A 26,735-nucleotide genomic window follows, 5' to 3' on the forward strand; every position below is an offset into this window, starting at 1 on the left:
TATGGGGTTATATGGGGGTATATGGGGGTATATGGGCGTATATGGGGTTATATGGGGTTATATGGGGTGATATGGGGGTATATGGGGTTCTATGGGGTTATATGGGGTTATATGGGGTTACATAGGGGTTCTATGGGGTTCTATGGGGTTATATAGGGGATATATGGGGTTATATGGGGGTATATGGGGGTATATGGGCGTATATGGGGTTATATGGGGTTATATGGGGTGATATGGGGGTATATGGGGTTCTATGGGGTTATATGGGGGTTATATGGGGTTATATGGGGTTATATGGGGTTCTATGGGGTTCTATGGGGTTCTATGGGGTTATATGGGGTTATATGGGGTTATATGGGGGTTATATGGGGTATATGGGTGTTAAATGGGGTTATAATGGGGTTCTATGGGGTTATAATGGGGTTATAATGGGGTTATATGGGGTTATATGGGGTTATATGGGGTTATATGGGGTTATATGGGGTTATAATAAGGTTCTATGGGGTTCTATGGGGTTCTATGGGGTTCTATGGGGTTCTATGGGGTTCTATGGGGTTCTATGGGGGTTATATGGGGTTATATGGGGTTCTATGGGGTTATATGGGGTTATAGTGGGGTTATAATGGGGTTATATGGGGTTATATGGGGTTCTATGGGGTTATATAGGGGTTATATGGGGTTATATGGGATTATATGGGGTTATATGGGGTTCTATGGGGGAATATGGGGTTATATGGGGGTTATATGGGGTTCTATGGGGGTTATATGGGGTTATATGGGGTTATATGGGGTTATATGGGGTTATATGGGGTTATATGGGGTCTATGGGGTTCTATGGGGTTATATAGGGGGTATATGGGGGGATATAGGGATGCGATTGGACGTCAATCACTCTTGGAGGGGGGCGGGACCACGAACCCAACCAACCAATCACAACACAAGGTGGGCGGGACCAAGAGCGAAACCAACCAATGACTCACCACGGAGGTGTTGAGTCCCGCCATGTGGGCGGAGCTGATTGGTCGGCACCGTCCCACCCCCCCGCTCCTACAGGCTCCGATTTGGGTCAGAACCGAACCCGGATCCGTCGCCGCTTTGACGTCACCCAAAGCCACGGCCCAGGCGCACGAACTGACCAACCACAGGAACGCCAGGAGTGACGTCACCAGCAGGTCCTATGGGGCACAGACCCATAGATGTGGGGCTGGGACCCATAGATAGAGCTGCTATGGGGCTGGGACCCATAGATGTGGGGCAGACCCATAGATAGAGCTGCTATGGGGCTGGGAGCCATAGATATGGGGCTGGGACCCATAGATAGAGCTGCTATGGGGCTGGGACCCATAGATATAGGAGTTATGGGGCTGGGACCCATAGATATAGGAGTTATGGGGTATGGGACCCATAGATGTGGGGCTGGGACCCATAGATATGGGGCTGGACCCATAGATATGGGGCTGGGACCCATAGATGTGGGGCTGGGACCCATAGATGTGGGGCTGGACCTATAGATGTGGGGCTGGGACCCATAGATAGAGCTGCTATGGGGCTGGGACCCAGAGATATGGGCTCTATGGGGCTGGACCCATAGATGTGGGGCAGACCCATAGATGTGGGGCAGATGTGGGGCTGGGACCCATAGATATGGGAGTTATGGGGTTGGGACCCATAGATGTGGGGCTGGGAGCCATAGATGTGGGGCTGGGAGCCATAGATAGAGCTGCTATGGGGCTGGGACCCATAGATGTGGGGCTGGGAGCCATAGATATGGGGGATCTATGGGGCTGGGACCCATAGATGTGGGGCTGGGACCCATAGATAGAGCTGCTATGGGGCTGGGACCCAGAGATATGGGAGCTATGGGGCTGGGACCCATTGATATGGGGCTGGGACCCATAGATATGGGCTCTATGGGGCACAGAGACCCAGAGATGTGGGGCTGGGACCCATAGATGTGGGGCTGGGAGCCATAGATATGGGAGCTATGGGGCTGGGACCCATAGATAGAGGTGCTATGGGGCACAGAGACCCATAGATGTGGGGCTGGGACCCATAGATGTGGGGCTGGACCCATAGATAGAGCTGCTATGGGGCTGGGACCCATAGATATAGGAGTTATGGGGCTGGGACCCATGGATGTGGGGCTGGGAGCCATTGATATGGGAGCTATGGGGCTGGGACCCATAGATATAGGGCTGGGACCCATAGATGTGGGGCTGGGACCCATAGATGTGGGGCTGGGACCCATAGATGTGGGGCTGGGACCCATAGATGTGGGGCTGGGACCCATAGATATAGGACTTATGGGGCTGAGACCCATAGATAGAGCTGCTATGGGGCTGGGACCCATAGATGTGGGGCTGAGAGCCATAGATGTGGGGCTGGACCCATAGATGTGGGACTGGGACCCATAGATGTGGGGGATCTATGGGGCTGGGCCCCATAGATATGGGGCAGATGTGGGGCTGGACCCATAGATAGAGCTGCTATGGGGCTGGGACCCATAGATATAGGGCTGGTAGCCATGGATGTGGGGCTGGGACCCATAGATGTGGGCTCTATGGGGCTGGGACCCATAGATATGGGGCTGGGACCCATATGGGGCTGGGACCCATAGATATGGGCTCTATGGGGCTGGGACCCATAGATGTGGGGCAGACCCATAGATAGAGCTGCTATGGGGCTGGGACCCATAGATGTGGGGGATCTATGGGGCTGGACCCATAGATGTGGGGCTGGGACCCATAGATAGAGCTGCTATGGGGCTGGGACCCATAGATATGGGAGTTATGGGGCTGGGACCCATGGATGTGGGGCTGGGAGCCATTGATATGGGAGCTATGGGGCTGGGACCCATAGATATAGGGCTGGGACCCATAGATGTGGGGCTGGGACCCATAGATGTGGGGCTGGGACCCATAGATGTGGGGCTGGGACCCATAGATATGGGCTCTATGGGGCACAGAGACCCAGAGATGTGGGGCTGGGACCCATAGATGTGGGGCTGGACCCATAGATGTGGGGCTGAGACCCATAGATGTGGGGCTGGACCCATAGATGTGGGGCTGGGACCCATAGATGTGGGGCTGGGACCCAGAGATGTGGGGCTGGACCCATAGATGTGGGGCTGGACCCATAGATAGGGGCACTATGGGGCACAGAGACCCATAGATGTGGGGCAGACCTATAGATGTGGGGCAGACCCATAGATGTGGGGCAGACCCATAGATGTGGGGGATCTATGGGGCTGGGACCCATAGATGTGGGGCTGGGAGCCAGAGATGCGGGGCTGGGACCCATAGATAGAGCTGCTATGGGGCTGGGACCCATAGATGTGGGGCTGGGACCCATAGATGTGGGGCTGGGACCCATAGATGTGGGGCAGACCCAGAGATGTGGGGCTGGACCCATAGATGTGGGGCTGGGACCCATAGATGTGGGGGATCTATGGGGCTGGGACCCATAGATGTGGGGCTGGACCCATAGATGTGGGGCTGGGAGCCATAGATGTGGGGCAGACCCATAGATGTGGGGCTGGACCCATAGATATAGGAGTTATGGGGTTGGGACCCATAGATGTGGGGCTGGGAGCCATAGATGTGGGGCAGACCCATAGATGTGGGGCAGACCCATAGATGTGGGGCTGGGACCCATAGATATGGGGCTGGACCCATAGATATGGGCTCTATGGGGCTGGGACCCATAGATGTGGGGCAGATGTGGGGCTGGGACCCATAGATATGGGAGCTATGGGGCTGGGACCCATAGATGTGGGGCTGGGACCCATAGATGTGGGGCTGGACCCATAGATGTGGGGCTGGACCCATAGATGTGGGGCTGGACCCATAGGTGTGGGGCTGGACCCATAGGTGTGGGGCTGGGACCCATAGATGTGGGGCAGACCCATAGATAGAGCTGCTATGGGGCTGGGACCCATAGATGTGGGGGATCTATGGGGCTGGGACCCATAGATATGGGAGTTATGGGGCTGGACCCATAGATGTGGGGCTGGGAGCCATAGATATGGGGGATCTATGGGGCTGGGACCCATAGATGTGGGGCTGGGAGCCATAGATATGGGGGATCTATGGGGCTGGGACCCATAGACATAGGAGTTATGGGGCTGGGACCCATAGATGTGGGGCAGATGTGGGGCTGGGAGCCATAGATATGGGGCTGGACCCATAGATGTGGGGCTGGGACCCATAGATGTGGGGCTGGGACCCATAGATATGGGCTCTATGGGGCACAGAGACCCAGAGATGTGGGGCTGGGACCCATAGATATGGGCTCTATGGGGCACAGAGACCCAGAGATGTGGGGCTGGGACCCATAGATATGGGCTCTATGGGGCACAGAGACCCAGAGATGTGGGGCAGATGTGGGGCTAGGACCCATAGATGTGGGCTCTATGGGGCTGGGACCCATAGATGTGGGGCTGGACCCATAGATAGAGCTGCTATGGGGCTGAGACCCATAGATAGAGCTGCTATGGGGCTGGGACCCATAGATGTGGGGCTGGGACCCATAGATATGGGAGTTATGGGGCTGAGACCCATAGATAGAGCTGCTATGGGGCTGGGACCCATAGATGTGGGGCTGGGACCCATAGATGTGGGGCTGGGACCCATAGATGTGGGGCAGACCCATAGATAGAGCTGCTATGGGGCTGGGACCCATAGATGTGGGGCTGGGACCCATAGATGTGGGGCTGGGAGCCATAGATGTGGGGCTGGGACCCATAGATAGAGCTGCTATGGGGCTGGGACCCAGAGATGTGGGGCAGACCCATAGATAGAGCTGCTATGGGGCTGGGATCCATAGATATGGGCTCTATGGGGCACAGAGACCCAGAGATGTGGGGCTGGGACCCATAGATATGGGCTCTATGGGGCACAGAGACCCATAGATGTGGGGCTGGGATCCATAGATATGGGCTCTATGGGGCACAGAGACCCAGAGATGTGGGGCAGACCCATAGATAGAGCTGCTATGGGGCTGGGACCCATAGATATGGGAGTTATGGGGCTGGGACCCATAGATATGGGGCTGGGAGCCATAGATATGGGGGATCTATGGGGCTGGGACCCAGAGATGTGGGGCTGGGACCCAGAGATGTGGGCTCTATGGGGCACAGAGACCCAGAGATATGGGGCTGGGACCCATAGATATAGGCCAGGATCGACGTCACCAGCAGGTCCTATGGGGCACAGAGACCCACAGATGTGGGGCAGATGTGGGGCAGACCCATAGATATGGGACAGATGTGGGGCAGACCCATAGATAGAGCTGCTATGGGGCTGGGAGCCATAGATGTGGGGCTGGGAGCCATAGATGTGGGGCTGGGACCCATAGATGTGGGGCTGGGACCCATAGATATTGGGGGTGACCCAAAGCCACGGCCCAGGCGCACGAACTGACCAACCACAGGAACGCCAGGAGTGACGTCACCAGCAGGTCCTGTGGGGCACAGAGACCCATAGATGTGGGGCAGACCCATAGATGTGGGGCTGGACCCATAGATGTGGGGCTGGGAGCCATAGATGTGGGGCTGGACCCATAGATGTGGGGCTGGGAGCCATAGATGTGGGGCTGGACCCATAGATATAGGAGTTATGGGGCTGGGACCCATAGATGTGGGGCAGACCCATAGATGTGGGGCAGATGTGGGGCTGGGACCCATAGATGTGGGGCTGGGACCCAGAGATGTGGGGCTGGGACCCATAGATGTGGGGCTGGGAGCCATTGATGTGGGGCTGGGACCCATAGATGTGGGGCAGACCCATAGATGTGGGGCTGGACCCATAGATAGAGCTGCTATGGGGCTGGGACCCATAGATGTGGGGGATCTATGGGGCTGGACCCATAGATGTGGGGCTGGACCCATAGATAGAGCTGCTATGGGGCACGGTATGGGGCTGGGACCCATAGATATAGGAGTTATGGGGCTGGGACCCATAGATGTGGGGCTAGGACCCATAGATGTGGGGCTGGACCCATAGATGTGGGGCTGGGACCCATAGATAGAGCTGCTATGGGGCTGGGACCCATAGATGTGGGGCTGGACCCATAGATGTGGGGCTGGACCCAGAGATGTGGGGGATCTATGGGGCTGGGACCCATAGATATGGGAGTTATGGGGCTGGGACCCATAGATATGGGGCTGGGACCCATTGATATGGGGGGTCTGGGACCCATAGATGTGGGGCTGGGACTCATAGATGTGGGGCTGGACCCATAGATATGGGGGATCTATGGGGCTGGGACCCATAGATAGAGCTGCTATGGGGCTGGGACCCATAGATGTGGGGCTGGGACCCATAGATAGAGCTGCTATGGGGCTGGGACCCATAGATATGGGAGTTATGGGGCTGGGACCCATAGATGTGGGGCTGGGACCCATAGATGTGGGGCAGACCCATAGATGTGGGGCTGGGACCCATAGATGTGGGGCTGGGAGCCATAGATGTGGGGCTGGACCCATAGATGTGGGGCAGACCCATAGATGTGGGGCTGGGAGCCATAGATGTGGGGCTGGGACCCATAGATGTGGGGCTGGGACCCATAGATATAGGACTTATGGGGCTGGGAGCCATAGATATGGGGCAGACCCATAGATGTGGGGCTGGGACCCATAGATGTGGGGCTGGGACCCATAGATGTGGGGCTGGACCCATAGATGTGGGGCTGGACCCATAGATGTGGGGCTGGGACCCATAGATATAGGACTTATGGGGCTGGGAGCCATAGATATGGGGCAGACCCATAGATGTGGGGCTGGGAGCCAGAGATGTGGGGCAGATGTGGGGCTGGACCCATAGATAGAGCTGCTATGGGGCTGGGACCCATAGATGTGGGGCTGGACCCATAGATGTGGGGCAGACCCATAAATGTGGGGCTGGGACCCATAGATGTGGGGCTGGACCCATAGATGTGGGGCTGGGACCCATAGATGTGGGGCTGGGACCCATAGATGTGGGGCTGGGACCCATAGATGTGGGGCTGGACCCATAGATAGAGCTGCTATGGGGCTGGGACCCATAGATGTGGGCTCTATGGGGCTGGGACCCATAGATGTGGGGCTGGACCCATAGATAGAGCTGTTATGGGGCTGGGATCCATAGATATGGGCTCTATGGGGCTGGGACCCATTGATATGGGGGGTCTGGGACCCATAGATGTGGGGCTGGACCCATAGATGTGGGGCTGAGACCCATAGATGTGGGGCTGAGAGCCATTGATATAGGGCTGGGAGCCATAGATAGAGCTGCTATGGGGCTGGACCCATAGATGTGGGGCAGACCCATAGATGTGGGGCTGGACCCATAGATGTGGGGCAGATGTGGGGCTAGGACCCATAGATGTGGGCTCTATGGGGCACAGAGACCCAGAGATGTGGGGCTGGACCCATAGATGTGGGGCTGGGACCCATAGATGTGGGGCTGGACCCATAGATGTGGGGCTGGACCCATAGATATGGGAGTTATGGGGCTGGACCCATAGATGTGGGGCTGGACCCATCGATAGAGCTGATATGGGGCTGGGACCCATAGATGTGGGGCTGGGAGCCATAGATATGGGGCAGATGTGGGGCTAGGACCCATAGATGTGGGCTCTATGGGGCTGGGACCCATAGATGTGGGGCTGGGAGCCATAGATATGGGGGATCTATGGGGCTGGGTCCCATAGATGTGGGGCAGACCCATAGATAGAGCTGCTATGGGGCTGGGACCCATAGATGTGGGGCTGGGACCCATAGATGTGGGGCTGGGACCCATAGATAGAGCTGCTATGGGGCTGGGACCCATAGATGTGGGGCAGACCCAGAGATGTGGGGCAGATGTGGGGCTGGGACCCATAGATGTGGGGCACAGAGACCCAGAGATGTGGGGCTGGACCCATAGATGTGGGGCTGGGACCCATAGATGTGGGGCTGGGACCCATAGATGTGGGAGTTATGGGGCTGGACCCATAGATGTGGGGCTGGACCCATAGATAGAGCTGCTATGGGGCTGGGACCCATAGATGTGGGGCTGAGAGCCATAGATGTGGGGCTGAGAGCCATAGATGTGGGGCTGGGACCCAGAGATATGGGGCTGGACCCATAGATAGAGCTGCTATGGGGCTGGGACCCAGAGATGTGGGGCTGGGAAAGTGCTATGGACTATGGGACCCATAGATGTGGGGCTGGGACCCAGAGATATGGGAGTTATGGGGCTGGGACCCATGGATGTGGGGCTGGGAGCCATTGATATGGGAGCTATGGGGCTGGGACCCATAGATATGGGGCTAGGACCCATAGATGTGGGGTATGGGATGCTATGGGGGCATGATATGGGGCCCCATAGATCCCAGCCCCATAGCTCCCAACCCCCTTCCCATTAAACCCCATAGATCCCCAGCCCCATAGATCCCAGCCCCATAGATTCCAGCCCCATAGATCTATGGGTCCCATTGACCCCAGCCCCATAGATCCCCAGCCCCATAGATCCCCAGCCCCATAGATCTCTACCTCCCCCATTAAACCCCATAGATTCCAGCCCCATAGATCCCCAGCCCCATAGATCCAGCCCCATAGATCTCTACCTCCCCCATTAAACCCCATAGATTCCAGCCCCATAGATCCCCAGCCCCATAGATCCAGCCCCATAGATCCGGGCCCCATAGATCCCAGCCCCATAGATCTATAGGCCCCATAGATCCCAGCCCCATAGATCTATGGGTCCCATTGACCCCAGCCCCATAGATCTATGGGTCCCATTGACTCCAGCCCCATAGATCAATAGGCCCCATAGATCCAGCCCCATAGATTCCAGCCCCATAGATCTATGGGTCCCATTGACCCCAGCCCCATAGATCCCAGCCCCATAGATCTCAACCCCCCCCCATTAAACCCCATTAAACCCCATAGATTCCAGCCCCATAGATCCCAGCCCCATAGATCTCAGCCTCATAGATCTATGAGTCCCATTGACCCCAGCCCCATAGATCCCTACTCCCCCATTAAACCCCATAGATTCCAGCCCCATAGATCCGGGCCCCATAGATTCCAGCCCCATAGATCCCAGCCCCATAGATCCCAGCCCCATAGATCTATGGGTCCCATTGACCCCAGCCCCATAGATCAACAGGCCCCATAGATCCCAGCCCCATAGATCCCAGCCCCATAGATCAATAGGCCCCATAGATTCCAGCCCCATAGATCTATGGGTCCCATTGACTCCAGCCCCATAGATCCCCAGCCCCATAGATCCAGCCCCATAGATCTCAACCCCCCCCATTAAACCCCATTCAACCCCATTAAACCCCATAGATCCCAGCCCCATAGATCCCAGCCCCATAGATCTATGGGTCCCATAACAGCCCCATAGCTCCCAGCCCCATAGATCTCAACTCCCCCCATTCAACCCCATTCAACCCCATAGATCCCAGCCCCATAGATCCCAGCCCCATAGATCAATAGGCCCCATAGATCCCAGCCCCATAGATCTATGGGTCCCATAGCTCCCAGCCCCATAGATCTATGGGTCCCATAACAGCCCCATAGCTCCCAGCCCCATAGATCTCAACCCCCCCCATTAAACCCCATAGATTCCAGCCCCATAGATCCGGGCCCCATAGATCCCAGCCCCATAGATCAATAGGCCCCATAGATCCCAGCCCCATAGATCTATGGGTCCCATTGACCCCAGCCCCATAGATCAACAGGCCCCATAGATCCAGCCCCATAGATCAATAGGCCCCATAGATCTATGGGTCCCATTGACTCCAGCCCCATAGATCAACAGGCCCCATAGGTCCCAGCCCCATAGATCTCTACCCCCCCCATTAAACCCCATTCAACCCCATAGATCCCAGCCCCATACATCCAGCCCCATAGATCCCAGCCCCATAGATCTATGGGCCCCATAGATCCCAGCCCCATAGATCTATGGGTCCCATTGACCCCAGCCCCATAGATCAACAGGCCCCATAGATCCAGCCCCATAGCTCCCAGCCCCATAGATCTATGGGTCCCATTGACCCCAGCCCCATAGATCAATAGGCCCCATAGATTCCAGCCCCATAGATCTATGGGTCCCATTGACCCCAGCCCCATAGATCCAGCCCCATAGATCCCAGCCCCATAGATCTCAACGCCCCCCCATTAAACCCCATTCAACCCCATTAAACCCTATAGATTCCAGCCCCATAGATCCCAGCCCCATAGATCCCCAGCCCCATAGATCCAGCCCCATAGATCCAGCCCCATAGATCTCTATCCCCCCCCATTAAACCCCATTCAACCCCATTCAACCCCATTAAACCCCATAGATCCCAGCCCCATAGATCCCAGCCCCATAGATCTCTATCCCCCCCCATTAAACCCCATTCAACCCCATTAAACCCTATAGATTCCAGCCCCATAGATCCCAGCCCCATAGATCCCAGCCCCATAGATCTCTACTCCCCCCCATTAAACCCCATTAAACCCCATTAAACCCCATTAAACCCCATTCAACCCCATTAAACCCCATAGATCCCAGCCCCATAGATCCCAGCCCCATAGATCTCTATCCCCCCCATTAAACCCCATTCAACCCCATTCAACCCCATTCAACCCCATTCAACCCCATTCAACCCCATTCAACCCCATTCAACCCCATTCAACCCCATTCAACCCCATTAAACCCCATTCAACCCCATTCAACCCCATTAAACCCCATTCAACCCCATTAAACCCCATTCAATCCCATTAAACCCCATTCAACCCCATTCAACCCCATTCAACCCCATTCAACCCCATTAAACCCCATTAAACTCCATTCAACCCCATTCAACCCCATTCAATCCCATTCAACCCCATTAAACCCCATTCAACCCCATTCAACCCCATTCAACCCCATTCAATCCCATTCAACCCCATTCAACCCCATTCAACCCCATTCAACCCCATTAAACCCCATTAAACTCCATTCAACCCCATTCAACCCCATTCAACCCCATTCAACCCCATTCAACCCCATTCAACCCCATTAAACCCCATTCAACCCCATTCAACCCCATTCAACCCCATTAAACCCCATTCAACCCCATTCAATCCCATTCAACCCCATTAAACCCCATTCAACCCCATTCAACCCCATTCAACCCCATTCAACCCCATTCAACCCCATTCAACCCCATTCAACCCCATTAAACCCCATTAAACCCCATTCAACCCCATTCAACCCCATTCAACCCCATTCAACCCCATTAAACTCCATTCAACCCCATTCAACCCCATTCAACCCCATTAAACCCCATTCAACCCCATTCAACCCCATTAAACCCCATTCAACCCCATTCAATCCCATTCAACCCCATTAAACCCCATTCAACCCCATTAAACCCCATTCAACCCCATTCAACCCCATTCAACCCCATTCAACCCCATTAAACCCCATTCAACCCCATTCAACCCCATTCAACCCCATTCAACCCCATTAAACTCCATTCAACCCCATTCAACCCCATTCAACCCCATTAAACCCCATTCAACCCCATTCAACCCCATTAAACCCCATTCAACCCCATTCAATCCCATTCAACCCCATTAAACCCCATTCAACCCCATTAAACCCCATTCAACCCCATTCAACCCCATTCAACCCCATTCAACCCCATTAAACCCCATTCAACCCCATTCAACCCCATTCAACCCCATTCAACCCCATTCAACCCCATTAAACTCCATTCAACCCCATTCAACCCCATTCAACCCCATTCAACCCCATTCAACCCCATTCAACCCCATTCAACCCCATTAAACCCCATTCAACCCCATTCAACCCCATTCAACCCCATTCAACCCCATTGAACCCCATTCAATCCCATTCAACCCCATTCAACCCCATTAAACCCCATTCAACCCCATTCAACCCCATTCAACCCCATTCAATCCCATTCAACCCCATTCAACCCCATTAAACCCCATTCAACCCCATTCAACCCCATTCAACCCCATTCAACCCCATTCAACCCCATTAAACTCCATTCAACCCCATTCAACCCCATTCAACCCCATTCAACCCCATTCAACCCCATTCAACCCCATTCAACCCCATTAAACCCCATTCAACCCCATTCAACCCCATTCAACCCCATTCAACCCCATTGAACCCCATTCAATCCCATTCAACCCCATTCAACCCCATTAAACCCCATTCAACCCCATTCAACCCCATTCAACCCCATTCAATCCCATTCAACCCCATTCAACCCCATTCAACCCCATTCAACCCCATTCAACCCCATTCAACCCCATTCAACTCCATTCAACCCCATTCAACCCCATTCAACCCCATTCAACCCCATTCAACCCCATTCAACCCCATTCAACCCCATTCAACCCCATTCAATCCCATTCAACCCCATTCAACCCCATTCAACCCCATTCAATCCCATTCAACCCCATTAAACCCCATTAAACCCCATTCAATCCCATTAAACCCCATTCAACCCCATTAAACCCCATTAAACCCCATTCAATCCCATTCAACCCCATTCAATCCCATTAAACCCCATTCAACCCCATTAAACTCCATTCAACCCCATTAAACCCCATTCAACCCCATTCAACCCCATTCAATCCCATTCAACCCCATTCAACCCCATTCAACCCCATTCAACCCCATTCAACCCCATTAAACCCCATTCAATCCCATTCAACCCCATTCAACCCCATTCAACCCCATTCAACCCCATTAAACCCCATTAAACCCCATTAAACTCCATTCAACCCCATTCAACCCCATTCAACCCCATTCAACCCCATTCAACCCCATTCAACCCCATTAAACCCCATTCAATCCCATTAAACCCCATTAAACCCCATTCAACCCCATTAAACCCCATTCAACCCCATTCAATCCCATTCAACCCCATTCAACCCCATTAAACTCCATTCAACCCCATTCAACCCCATTAAACCCCATTAAACCCCATTAAACCCCATTCAATCCCATTCAACCCCATTCAACCCCATTCAACCCCATTCAACCCCATTAAACCCCATTCAACCCCATTAAACTCCATTCAACCCCATTCAACCCCATTCAACCCCATTCAATCCCATTCAACCCCATTCAACCCCATTCAACCCCATTAAACCCCATTCAACCCCATTCAACCCCATTCAACCCCATTAAACCCCATTCAATCCCATTCAACCCCATTCAACCCCATTCAACCCCATTCAACCCCATTAAACCCCATTAAACCCCATTCAACCCCATTCAACCCCATTCAACCCCATTCAATCCCATTCAACCCCATTCAACCCCATTCAACCCCATTCAACCCCATTCAACCCCATTCAACCCCATTCAACCCCATTCAACTCCATTCAACCCCATTCATTCATTCATTCATTCATTCATTCATTCATTCATTCATAAAATGAACCTACAATCCTTGGGGCGGGATTTCCTGGCCGGAAGTGGGCGGGGCGACAGATGTAAGCAGCCAATGAGATTGGAGAATAAAGGAAAGCGGAAACCGCCACCGTGACGTAAAACTGAGCGGCCGACGAATGGTCGCCGACCAGGAACACGCGCTCGGGGGGCGTGGCCGGAAGACAGGAAGGAGCCTCGAAATACACCTGGTGCAGCCTATCAGAGAGCGAGGAGACAGGAAGGGGGCGGGGTTAGTGAGGGGAGGAGCCAATCAGAGAGCGGGGAGGCAAAGGGGGGCGGGGTTAGAGCAGGGAGTGGGCGGGGCTTAGGCCGGAAGCAGGAAGACGCGCGCCTATGGGAACCCGGAAGTAGGAAGTGCCCGCAAGTGGGAGCGCTGCTGGAACCGGAAGGGGTGGGGTTAGTGAGGGATGGAGCCAATCAGAGAGCGGGGAGACAGAAGGGGGCGGGGCTAGAGGCAGAAGTGGGCGGGGCTTGGGCCGGAAGCAGGAAGTGCTTGCTAGAGGGAGTGCTGCTGGAACCGGAAGAGGCGGGACTAAAGCCAGAAGGAGCCTATCAGAGAGCAGGGAGATAGGAAGGGGCGGGGTTAGTGAGGGGAGGAGCCAATCAGAGAGCGGGGAGGCAAAAAGGGGCGGGGTTAGAGCAGGGAGTGGGCGGGGCTTGGGCCGGAAGCAGGAAGTGCCCGCAAGAGGGAGGGGTGCTGGAACCGGAAGGGGCGGGGTTATAGCTGAAAGGAGCCTATCAGAGAGCGGGGAGATAGGAAGGGGCGGGGTTAGTGAGGGGAGGAGCCAATCAGCGGGGATACAGGAGGAGGTGGGGTTAGTACAAAAGTGGGCGGGGCTAGAGCCGGAAGCAGGAAGTGCTTGAGGGAGTGGTGCTGGAAGCGGAAGAGGCGGGGTTAGAGCTGGAAGGAGCCAATCAGAGAGCAGGGAGTCAGGAAGGGGCGGGGTTAGTGAGGGGAGGAGCCAATCAGAGAGCGGGGAGGCAAAAAGGGGCGGGGTTAGAGCAGGGAGTGGGCGGGGCTTGGGCCGGAAGCAGGAAGTGCTTGCTAGAGGGAGCAGTGCTGGAACCGGAAGGGGCGGGGTTAGTGAGAGAAGGAGCCAATCAGAGAGCGCGGAGGCAAAAAGGGGCGGGGCTAAAGCCGGAAGCAGGAAGTGCTAGCTAGAGGGAGAGGTGCTGGAAGCGGAAGGGGCGGGGTTAGAGCTGGAAGGAGCCAATCTGAGAGCAGGGAGATAGGAAGGGGCGGGGTTAGTGAGGGGAGGAGCCAATCAGAGAGCGGGGAGATAGGAGGGGGCGGGGCTAGAGGCAGAAGTGGGCGGGGCTTGGGCCGGAAGCAGGAAGTGCTAGCTAGAGGGAGTGGTGCTGGAAGCGGAAGAGGCGGGGTTAGTGAGGGATGGAGCCAATCAGAGAGCAGGGAGATAGGAAGGGGCGGGGTTAGTGAGGGAAGGAGCCAATCAGAGAGCGGGGAGGCAAAAAGGGGCGGGGTTAGAGCAGGGAGTGGGCGGGGCTTGGGCCGGAAGCAGGAAGTGCTTGCTAGAGGGAGGGGTGCTCAAACCGGAAGGGGCGGGGTTAGAGCCGGAAGAAGCCAATCTGAGAGCAGGGAGATAGGAAGAGGCGGGGTTAGTGAGGGGAGGAGCCAATCAGAGAGCGGGGAGACAGGAGGGGGCGGGGTTAGAGCCGGAAGCAAGAGGACGCGCGCCTATGGGAACCCGGAAGTAGGAAGTGCCTACAATAGGGTAGGATGCTAGAACCGGAAGGGGCGGGGTTAGTGAGGGGAGGAGCCAATCAGAGAGCAGGGAGATAGAAGGGGGCGGGGCTAGAGGCAGAAGTGGGCGGGGCTTGGGCCGGAAGCAGGAAGTGCTAGCTAGAGGGAGGGGTGCTCAAACCGGAAGAGGCGGGGTTAAAGCCGGAAGAAGCCTATCAGAGAGCAGGGAGATAGGAAGGGGCGGGGTTAGTGAGGGGAGGAGCCAATCAGAGAGTGGGGAGACAGAGAGGGGCGGGGTTAGTGAGGGGAGGAGCCAATCAGAGCGGGGAGGCAAAAAGGGGCGGGGTTAGTGAGGGGAGGAGCCAATCTGAGAGCAGGGAGATAGGAAAAGGCGGGGTTAGTGAGGGAAGGAGCCAATCAGAGAGCGGGGAGGCAGGAGGGGGCGGGGCTAAAGCCGGAAGCAGGAAGTGCTTGCTAGAGGGAGGGGTGCTCAAACCGGAATAGGCGGGGTTAGAGCTGAAAGCGGCCTATCAGAGAGCGAGGAGACAGGAAGGGGCGGGGTTAGTGAGGGGAGGAGCCAATCAGAGAGCGGGGAGGCAAAAAGGGGCGGGGTTAGAGCAGGGAGTGGGCGGGGCTTGGGCCGGAAGCAGGAAGACGCGCGCCTATGGGAACCCGGAAGTAGGAAGTGCCCGCAAGTGGGAGAGCTGCTGGAACCGGAAGGGGCGGGGTTAGTGAGGGATGGAGCCAATCAGAGAGCGGGAAGACAGGAAAGGGCGGGGTTAGTGAGGGAAGGAGCCAATCAGAGAGCGGGGAGACGGGAGTGGGCGGGGCTAAAGCCGGAAGCAGGAAGTGCTAGCTAGAGGGAGGGGTGCTCAAACCGGAAAAGGCGGGGTTAAAGCTGGAAGGAGCCAATCAGAGAGCGGGGAGGCAAAAAGGGGCGGGGTTAGTGAGGGAAGGAGCCAATCAGAGAGCGAGGAGGCAAAAAGGGGCGGGGTTAGAGGCAGAAGTGGGCGGGGCTAGAGCCGGAAGCAGGAAGTACCCGCAAGAGGGAGAGGTGTTGGAACCGGAAGGGGCGGGGTTAGTGAGGGATGGAGCCAATCAGAGAGCAGGGAGATAGGAAGGGGCGGGGTTAGTGAGGGGAGGAGCCAATCAGAGAGCGGGGAGATAGGAGGGGGCGGGGTTAGAGCCAAAAGCAGGAAGTGCCATTAAAGGGGGCACTACAGACCCCCAACCTCTCCCATATCCCCCCATCACCATGGACCCTCCCCTCCAACCTTGTGCCTTTCTGCCCCATAGCTGCCCCATAGCTGCCCCATAGCTGCCCCATAGCTGCCCCATAGCTGCCCAATAGCTGCCCCATAGCTGCCCCATAGCTGCCCCATAGCTGCCCTATAGCTGCCCCATAGCTGCCCCATAGCTGCCCCATAGCTGCCCCATAGCTGCCCCACAACTCATCCATAGACCCCTATGGACCCCCAGTTCATCTCTATGGCTCCTCTGCCCCCCAAGCCCTATAGACCCCACCCCACATCCCACCCTATAGTCCTACAGACCCCTCCCCCTCCAACCTTGTGCCTTTCTGACCCATAGCTGCCCCATAACAACCCCATACCTGCCCTATAGCTGCCCTATAGCTGCCCCATAGCTGCCCCATAACAACCCCATACCTGCCCTATAGCTGCCCTATAGCTGCCCCATAACAACCCCATACCTGCCCTATAGCTGCCCCATAGCTGCCCCATAACAACCCCATAGCTGCCCTATAGCTGCCCCATAGCTGCCCCATAACAACCCCATAGCTGCCCCATATCTGCCCTATAGCTGCCCCATAGCTGCCCCATAACAACCCCATAGATACCCCATAGCTGCCCCATAACAACCCCATAGCTGCCCTATAGCTGCCCCATACCTGCCCTATAGCTGCCCCATAGCTGCCCTATAGCTTCCCCATAGCTGTGCTATAGCTGCCCCATAGCTGCCCTATAGCTGCCCCATAGCTGCCCCATAACAACCCCATACCTGCCCTATAGCTGCCCCATAACAACCCCATAGCTGCCCCATAGCTGCCCCATACCTGCCCTATAGCTGCCCCATAACAACCCCATAGCTGCCCCATAGCTGCCCTATAGCTGCCCCATAGCTGCCCTATAGCTGCCCCATAACAACCCCATAGCTGCCCCATAGCTGCCCCATACCTGCCCCATAACAACCCCATAGCTGCCCCATAGCTGCCCCATAGCTGCCCCATAGCTGCCCTATAGCTGCCCTATAGCTTCCCCATAGCTGTGCTATAGAAACCCCATAGCTGCCCCATAGCTGCCCTATAGCTTCCCCATAGCTGTGCTATAGAAACCCCATGCCTGCCCCATAGCTGCCCCATAGCTGCCCCATAGCTGCCCCATAACAACCCCATAGCTGCCCTATAGCTGCCCCATAGCTGCCCCATAGCTGCCCTATAGCTGCCCCATAACAACCCTATAGCTGCCCCATAGCTGCCCTATAGCTTCCCCATAGCTGTGCTATAGCTGCCCCATAGCTGCCCCATAGCTGCCCCATAGCTGCCCCATAACAACCCCATAGCTGCCCTATAGCTGCCCCATAGCTGCCCCATAACAACCCCATAGCTGCCCCATAACAACCCCATAGCTGCCCCATAGCTGCCCCATAGCTGCCCCATAGCTGCCCCATAGCTGCCCTATAGCTGCCCCATAGCTGCCCCATAACAACCCCATACCTGCCCTATAGCTGCCCCATAGCTGCCCCATAACAACCCCATAGCTGCCCTATAGCTGCCCCATAGCTGCCCCATAGCTGCCCCATAGCTGCCCCATAGCTGCCCCATAGCAACCCCATAGCTGCCCCATAGCTGCCCCATAGCTACCCCATAGCTGCCCCATAGCTGCCCCATAGCTGCCCTATAGCTGCCCCATAGCTGCCCCATAACAACCCCATACCTGCCCTATAGCTGCCCCATAGCTGCCCCATAACAACCCCATAGCTGCCCTATAGCTGCCCCATAGCTACCCTATAGCTGCCCCATACCTGCCCTATAGCTGCCCCATAGCTGCCCTATAGCTGCCCCATACCTGCCCCATAGCTGCCCCATAGCTGCCCCATACCTGCCCTATAGCTGCCCCATACCTGCCTCATAGCTGCCCTATAGCTTCCCCATAGCTGTGCTATAGAAACCCCATAGCTGCCCCATAGCTTCCCCATAACAACCCCATAGCTGCCCCATAGCTGCCCCATAGCTTCCCCATAGCTGCCCCATAGCTGCCCCATAACAACCCCATAGCTGCCCCATAGCTGCCCCATAGCTGCCCTATAGCTGCCCCATAGCTGCCCCATAGATACCCCATAGCTGCCCCATAGCTGCCCCATAGCTGCCCCATAGCTGCCCCATACCTGCCCTATAGCTGCCCCATAGCTTCCCCATAGCTGCCCCATAGCTGCCCCATACCTGCCCTATAGCTGCCCCATACCTGCCCTATAGCTGCCCCATAGCTGCCCCATAGCTGCCCCATAACAACCCCATAGCTGCCCCATAGCTGCCCCATAGCTGCCCCATAGCTGCCCCATAACAACCCCATAGCTGCCCCATAGCTGCCCCATAACAACCCCATAGCTGCCCTATAGCTGCCCCATAGCTGCCCCATAGCTGCCCTATAGCTTCCCCATACCTGTGCTATAGAAACCCCATAGCTGTGCTATAGCTGCCCCATAGCTTCCCTATAGCTGCCCAATAGCTGCCCCATAGCTGCCCCATAGCTGCCCCATAGCTGCCCTATAGCTGTCCCATAGAGACCCCATACCTGCCCCATAGCTGCCCCATAGCTGCCCCATAGCTGCCCTATAGCTGCCCCATAACAACCCCATAGCTGCCCTATAGCTGCCCCATAGCTGCCCCATAGCTGCCGCATAGCTGCCTCATAGCTGCCCCATAGCTGCCCCATAGCTGCCCTATAGCTGCCCCATAACAACCCCATAGCTGCCCTATAGCTGCCCCATAGCTGCCCCATAGCTGCCCTATAGCTGCCCCATAGCTGCCCCATAACAACCCCATAGCTGCCCCATAGCTGCCCTATAGCTGCCCCATAGCTGCCCCATAGACACCCCATAGACGCCCCATAGCTGCCCCATAGCTGCCCTATAGCTGCCCCATAGCTGCCCCATAGCTGCCCCATAGACACCCCATAGACGCCCCATAGCTGCCCCATAGCTGCCCCATAGCTGCCCCATACACACCCCATAACTGCCCTATAGCTGCCCCATACCTGCCCCATAACAACCCCATAGCTGCCCCATAGCTGCCCCATAACAACCCCATAGCTGCCCCATAGCTGCCCCATAGCTGCCCCATAGACACCCCATAGACGCCCCATAGCTGCCCCATAGCTGCCCTATAGCTGCCCCATAGCTGCCCCATAGCTGCCCCATAGACACCCCATAGACGCCCCATAGCTGCCCCATAGCTGCCCCATAGCTGCCCCATACACACCCCATAACTGCCCTATAGCTGCCCCATACCTGCCCCATAACAACCCCATAGCTGCCCCATAGCTGCCCCATAACAACCCCATAGCTGCCCCATAGCTGCCCCATAGCTGCCCCATAGCTGCCCTATAGCTGCCCCATAGCTGCCCCATAACTCACCTGAAGGGGTATTCGAAGGCCACGGGGATGCTGGGTCGGCTGAGGTTGGGGGTGGGACATTCGATGCTGAGGCGAAAGGAGCCCCCATAACCCCCACACGTCCCAAAGGCGAAGATGGAGAACAGCTGCAAATAGGGGGGGATATGGGGGGTTATGGGGGTTATGGGGGATATATGGGGGGATATGGGGGATAAATGGGGGCATATAAGGGTTCTATGGGGGGATATGGGGATCTATGGGGGTTATGGGGGGATATGGGGATCTATGGGGGTATATGGGGGGATATAGGGTTCTATGGGGGTATATGGGGGATCTATGGGGGGACATGGGGGGATATGGGTGGTCTATGGGGGGATATGGGGGCATATAAGGGTTCTATGGGGGGATATGGGGATCTATGGGGGTATATAGGGGATCTATGGGGGGATATGGGGATCTATGAGGAGATATGGGGGGATATGGGGATCTATGGGGGGATAAGGGGGTTCTATGGGGGGATATGGGGATCTATGGGGGGGATATGGGGGGATATGGGGATCTATGGGGGGATATGGGGGGATATAGGGGGTCTATGGGGGGATATGAGGGATCTATGGGGGGATATGGGGGTTCTATGGGGGGATATGGGGGGATATGGGGGATCTATGGGGGGATATGGGGGGGATATGGGGGGTTATGGGGGCATATAGGGGTTCTATGGGGGGATATGGGGGGATATGGGGGATATAGGGGGATCTATGGGGGGATATGGGGGATCTATGGGGGGATATAGGGGGATATAGGGGTTCTATGGGGGGATATGGGGGGTCTATGGGGGGATACGGGGGCATATAGGGGTTCTATGGGGGGATATGGGGGGATATAGGGGGTCTATGGGGGATATATGGGGGGATATGGGGGGATATGGGGATCTATGAGGAGATATGGGGGGATATGGGGGATCTATGGGGGATATATGGGGGTTATGGGGGCATATAGGGGTTCTATGGGGAGATATGGGGGGATATAGGGGTTCTATGGGGGGATATGGGGGGGTTATGGGGGATATGGGGGATAAATGGGGGGATATGGGGGTCTATGGGGGGATATGGGGGATCTATAGGGGATCTATGGGGGGATATGGGGGCATATAGGGGATCTATGGGGGGATATGGGGGATTTATGGGGGGCATGGGGGGATTTGGGTGGTCTATGGGGCAATATGAGGGTTCTATGGGGGGATATGGGGGTTCTATGGGGGGATATGGGGGAGATATGGGGATCTATGGGGGGATATAGGGGATCTATGGGGAGATATGGGGGATCTATGGGGGGATATGGGGGGATATTGGGATCTATGGGGGCATATAGGGGTTCTATGGGGGGATATCGGGGATCTATGGGGGGATTTAGGGAATCTATGGGGAGATATGGGGGATCTATGGGGGGATATGGGGGTTCTGTGGGGGGATATAGGGGGATATGGGGATCTATGGGGGGATATTGGGGTTATATGGGGGGATATTGGGGATCTATGGGGGGATGTGGGGGATCTATGGGGGGATATGGGGGGATATGTGGATCTATGGGGGGATATGGGGGTTCTATGGGGGGATATAGGGGGATATGGGGATCTATGGGGGGATATGGGGGGATATGGGGGATCTATGGGGGGATATGGGGGCATATAGGGGATCTATGGGGGGATATGGGGGCATATAGGGGTTCTATGGGGGGATATGGGGGATCTATGGGGGGATATGGGGGATCTATGGGGGGGATATGGGGGGGATTAATGGGGGATTAAAGGGGGATTAGGATTAATGGGGAGGAGGAGATTATATGGGGGGTTATGGGGGATCTATGGGGGGATATGGGGGATCTATGGGGGGATATGGGGGATCTGTGGGGATCTATGGGGGGATATAGGGGTTCTATGGGGGTCTATGGGGGGATATGGGGGATCTATGGGGGGATATGGGGGGATATAGGGGGTCTATGGGGGGATATGGGGGGATAAGGGGGTTCTATGGGGGGATATGGGGATCTATGGGGGGATATGGGGATCTATGGGGGGATATGGGGGATCTATGGGGGGATATGGGGGATCTATGGGGGGATATGGGGGTATATGGGGGGATATGGGGGGATATGGGGGGGATATGGGGGGATATGGGGGATCTATGGGGGGATATGGGGATCTATGGGGGGATATGGGGATCTATGGGGGGGATATGGGGGGATATGGGGGATCTATGGGGGGATATGGGGGATCTATGGGGGGATATGGGGGTTCTATGGGGGGATATGGGGGTTCTATGGGGGGATATGGGGGATCTATGGGGGGATAGGGGGGCTATGGGGCCAGATTTTGGGTCCATTTCCCCCATTTCTGGGTTAATTTCCTCCATTTTTGGGTTAATTTCCTCCATTTTGGGTCAATTTCCCCCATTTCTGACCCCATTTTCCCCATTTTTGGGTCAATTTCCCCCATTTTTGGGTCAATTTCCCCCATTTTAGGCTCCATTTCCTGCATTTTTGTGTTAATTTCCTCCATTTTTGGGTCAATTTCCCCCATTTTTGGGTCAATTTCCTCCATTTTGGGTTAATTTCCTTCATTTCTGGGTTAATTTCCTCCATTTTTGGGTCAATTTCCCCCATTTCTGACCCCATTTTCCCCATTTCTGACCCAAATTCCCCCATTTTTGCCCCAAATTCCCCCATTTCTGCCCCTATTTCCCCCATTTTTGCCCCAATTCTCCCATTTTTGCCCCAATTTCCCCCATTTCTGCCCCAATTCCCCCCATTTCTGGCCCTATTTCCCCCATTTTTGCCCCAATTTCCCCCATTTTTGCCCCTATTTCCCCCATTTTTGGGTCAATTTCCCCCATTTTTGCCCCAATTTCCCCCATTTTTGCCCCAAATCCCCCATTTCTGACCCATTTTTACCCAAATTCCCCCATTTTTGCCCCAATTTCCCCCATTTTGCCCCAAATTTCCCCATTTTTGCCCCAAATTTCCCCATTTCTGACCCATTTTGCCCCAAATTCCCCCATTTTTGCCCCAAATTTCCCCATTTCTGACCCATTTTGCCCCAAATTCCCCCATTTTTGCCCCAATTTCCCCCATTTTTGCCCCAAATTTCCCCATTTCTGACCCCATTTTGACCCAAATTCCCCCATTTTTGCCTCAAATCCCCCATTTTTGACCCCATTTTGACCCAAATTTCCCCATTTTTGCCCCAAATTCCCCCATTTTTGCCCCAAATTTCCCCATTTCTGCCCCTATTTCCCCCATTTTTGCCCCAAATTTCCCCATTTCTGCCCCTATTTCCCCCATTTTTGCCCCTATTTCCCCCATTTTTGCCCCAAATTCCCCCATTTTTGCCCCAAATTCCCCCATTTCTGCCCCAATTTCCCCCATTTTTGCCCCAAATTTCCCCATTTCAGCCCCAATTTCCCCCATTTCTGCCCCAAATTCCCCCATTTTTGCCCCAAATCCCCCATTTTTGACCCCATTTTGCCCCAAATTCCCCCATTTTTGCCCCAAATTTCCCCATTTCTGCCCCTATTTCCCCCATTTTTGCCCCAAATTTCCCCATTTCTGCCCCTATTTCCCCCATTTTTGCCCCTATTTCCCCCATTTTTGCCCCAAATTCCCCCATTTTTGCCCCAAATTCCCCCATTTCTGCCCCAATTTCCCCCATTTTTGCCCCAAATTTCCCCATTTCAGCCCCAATTTCCCCCATTTCTGCCCCAAATTCCCCCATTTTTGCCCCAAATCCCCCATTTTTGACCCCATTTTGCCCCAAATTCCCCCATTTTTGCCCCAAATTTCCCCATTTCTGCCCCTATTTCCCCCATTTTTGCCCCAAATTTCCCCATTTCTGCCCCTATTTCCCCCATTTTTGCCCCTATTTCCCCCATTTTTGCCCCAAATTCCCCCATTTTTGCCCCAAATTCCCCCATTTCTGCCCCAATTTCCCCCATTTTTGCCCCAAATTTCCCCATTTCAGCCCCAATTTCCCCCATTTCTGCCCCAAATTCCCCCATTTTTGCCCCAAATCCCCCATTTTTGACCCCATTTTGCCCCAAATTCCCCCATTTTTGCCCCAAATTCCCCCATTTTTGCCCCAATTTTCCCCATTTTTGCCCCTATTTCCCCCATTTTTACCCCAAATTCCCCATTTCTGACCCCATTTTGACCCAAATTCCCCCATTTCTGCCCCAAATCCCCCAATTTTTGCCTGAAATTCTCCCATTTTTGCCCCAATTTTCCCCATTTTTACCCCAAATTCCCCCATTTTTGCCCCAATTTCCCCCATTTTTGCCCCAAATTTCCCCATTTCTGACCCCATTTTTTACCCAAATCCCCCCATTTTTGCCCCATTTTTGACCCAAATTTCCCCAGTTTTGCCCCATTTCCCCCAATTCTGACCCTATTTTGCCCCAATTTCCCCCATTTTTGCCCCAATTTCCCCCATTTTCGCCCCAAATTTCCCCATTTCTGACCCCATTTTTTACCCAAATTCCCCCATTTTTGCCCCAATTTCCCCCATTTTTGCCCCAATTTCCCCCATTTTTGCCCCAAATCCCCCATTTCTGACACATTTTTACCCCAATTCCCCCATTTTTGCCCCAAATTCCCCCATTTTTGCCCCAAATTTCCCCATTTCTGCCCCCATTTCCCCCATTTTTGCCCCAATTTCCCCCATTTTTGCCCCAATTTCTCCCATTTTTACCCCAAATTCCCCCATTTTTACCCAAATTCCCCCATTTTTGCCCCATTTCCCCCATTTCTGACCCATTTTTGCCCCAAATTTCCCCATTTCTGCCCCTATTTCCCCCATTTTTTACCCAATTTCCCCCATTTTTGCCCCAAATCCCCCATTTCTGACCCCATTTTGCCCCAAATTTCTCCATTTTTGACCCAAATTTCCCCATTTTTGCCCCAAATTCCCCCATTTCTGCCCCAATTTCCCCCATTTTTGCCCCAAATCCCCCATTTCTGACCCCATTTTGCCCCAAATTCCCCCATTTTTACCCCAAATTCCCCATTTCTGACCCATTTTTTACCCAAATTCCCCCATTTTTGCCCCAAATTCCCCCATTTTTGCCCCAATTTCCCCCATTTTTGCCCCATTTTCGCCCCATTTTCGCCCATTTCTGCCCCTATTTCCCCCATTTTTGCCCCAATTTCCCCCATTTTTGCCCCTATTTCCCCCATTTTTGCCCCTATTTCCCCCATTTTTGCCCCAATTTCCCCCATTTTTGCCCCTATTTCCCCCATTTTTGCCCCAAATCCCCCATTTTTGACCCATTTTGACCCAAATTCCCCCATTTCTACCCCAAATTCCCCGATTTTTGCCCCAATTTCCCCCATTTCTGCCCCAAATCCCCCATTTCTGACCCCATTTTGACCCAAATCCCCCCATTTTTACCCCAAATTCCCCATTTCTGACCCATTTTTGCCCAAATTCCCCCATTTTCGCCCCATTTTCTCCCATTCTCACCCACTCCAGCACTTTGATGAAGCCCAGCGGCTCCTTCAGAACCCGGAAGTTGCCCCCGGCCACCAACTGCAACGAGGGGGGGGGGAGAAATCGACGTCATCATGACGTCACACCTCCGCCCCGTGACGTCACGCCCCGCCCCGTGACGTCACGCCCCGCCCCCAATGCTGCATCACTCCCCCCCCCCCCCCCCATCCATCCATAGAACGATGCTGCCGCATTAAACCCCTCCCCCCCCCCCCCCCCCCTTTTTATTGCCCCCCCCCCCTTTTATTGCCCCCCCCCCCCTTATCAAATCCACCCCCCCGGGGTAAATCGACCCCCCCGGATCCATTTGGACCCTTCCCGAAGCCATAAAACCCCCCCTTAAGGGAGAAAAACGCCTCCGAACTGACCCCCCCCCCCCATCGAGCCCACACAAACCCCCCTCCCTCCCCCCCCCTTCCCACCCCCCCACCCCTCCATCCACCCCACGACCCCCCTCGCCCCCCCCCACCCCCCCACCCGTCGCCCCCCCCTCTAATCCCTCCCCGTTTTGCAATCCGAGCCCCCCCCCCTTATCCATCCCCCCCCCCTCTTTATAAGGTGGGGGCTCGTTGCAAAACGACCCCCCCCGTGCAATGGACCCCCGTGTCCGGTGCATCTAATGCATGTGAGTTACCCCCCCTACGACCCTCCTGAGACCCCCAAATTGGGGGGTTAAATTAAGGGGGGGGGGGGGGGGGGGTTGTTATTATCGTACCTGATTCACCACCTCCATGGCTGCGGCTGAGGGGGAGACGCAGCGCCGCGGGGGGGGGAGCGGCCGAGGGGGGAACAGCCGAGAGGGGGAGGAGATTGGAACAGCCAAAGAGGAAGGGCGGAAGTGACGTCAGGAAGGGGGAGAGGGCGGCGCCATCTTAGTTCTGGGTAATAGGAATGAATGGGGGAGAATGGAACAGCCGCTCGGGGGGGGAGCGGCCAATGTTACAACAGCCAGGAAGGAAGGGCGGAAGTGACGTCAAGAAGGGGGAGAGAGCGGCGCCATCTTAAGACGCCATCTTAGTTGTGGGCAATAAGGATGAATGGGGGGGGGGGAGCGGCCCATGGGGGAACAGCCGAAGGGGGAGGAGATTAGAACAGCCTGGGAGAAGGGCGGATGTGACGTCAGGAAGGAGGAGAGGGCGGCGCCATCTTAAGTGTGGGTAATAGGAATGAATGGGGGGAGAATGGAACAGCCGCGGGGGGAGGAGATTGGAACAGCCAAAGAGGAAGGGCGGAAGTGACGTCAGGAAGGGGGACAGGGCGGCGCCATCTTAAGTGTGGGTAATAGGAATGAATGGGGGGGAATGGAACAGCCGCGGAGGGGGAGAGCGGCCAATGTTAGAACAGCCAAAGAGGAAGGGCGGAAGTGACGTCAGGAAGGGGGAGAGGGCGGCGCCATCTTAAGACGCCATCTTAGTTGTGGGCAATA

At 55.4% G+C, this 26,735-nt stretch overlaps 1 protein-coding gene across 1 annotated transcript; it reads right to left on the bottom strand.

Moving 5' to 3' along the window:
* Positions 1 to 864: 864 nt before the first annotated feature.
* Positions 865 to 26,073, bottom strand: LOC146751108 (synaptophysin-like). The gene is made up of 5 exons (XM_085535588.1): positions 26,025 to 26,073; positions 25,283 to 25,348; positions 19,792 to 19,916; positions 13,430 to 13,631; positions 865 to 1,175 (listed from the first exon to the last, which is right to left on the bottom strand). The coding sequence occupies exons 1-5, from the start codon at positions 26,040 to 26,042 to the stop codon at positions 885 to 887; spliced, it is 702 nt and encodes a 233-aa protein (XP_085391714.1). The 5' UTR covers positions 26,043 to 26,073; the 3' UTR covers positions 865 to 884.
* Between the last annotated feature and the right edge of the window lie 662 nt (positions 26,074 to 26,735).

This window comes from Coturnix japonica, unplaced genomic scaffold (assembly GCF_054131305.1).
Source record: "Coturnix japonica strain WE unplaced genomic scaffold, WE-NBRP24 Scf136, whole genome shotgun sequence".
NCBI classification, from domain to species: Eukaryota; Metazoa; Chordata; class Aves; order Galliformes; family Phasianidae; genus Coturnix; species Coturnix japonica.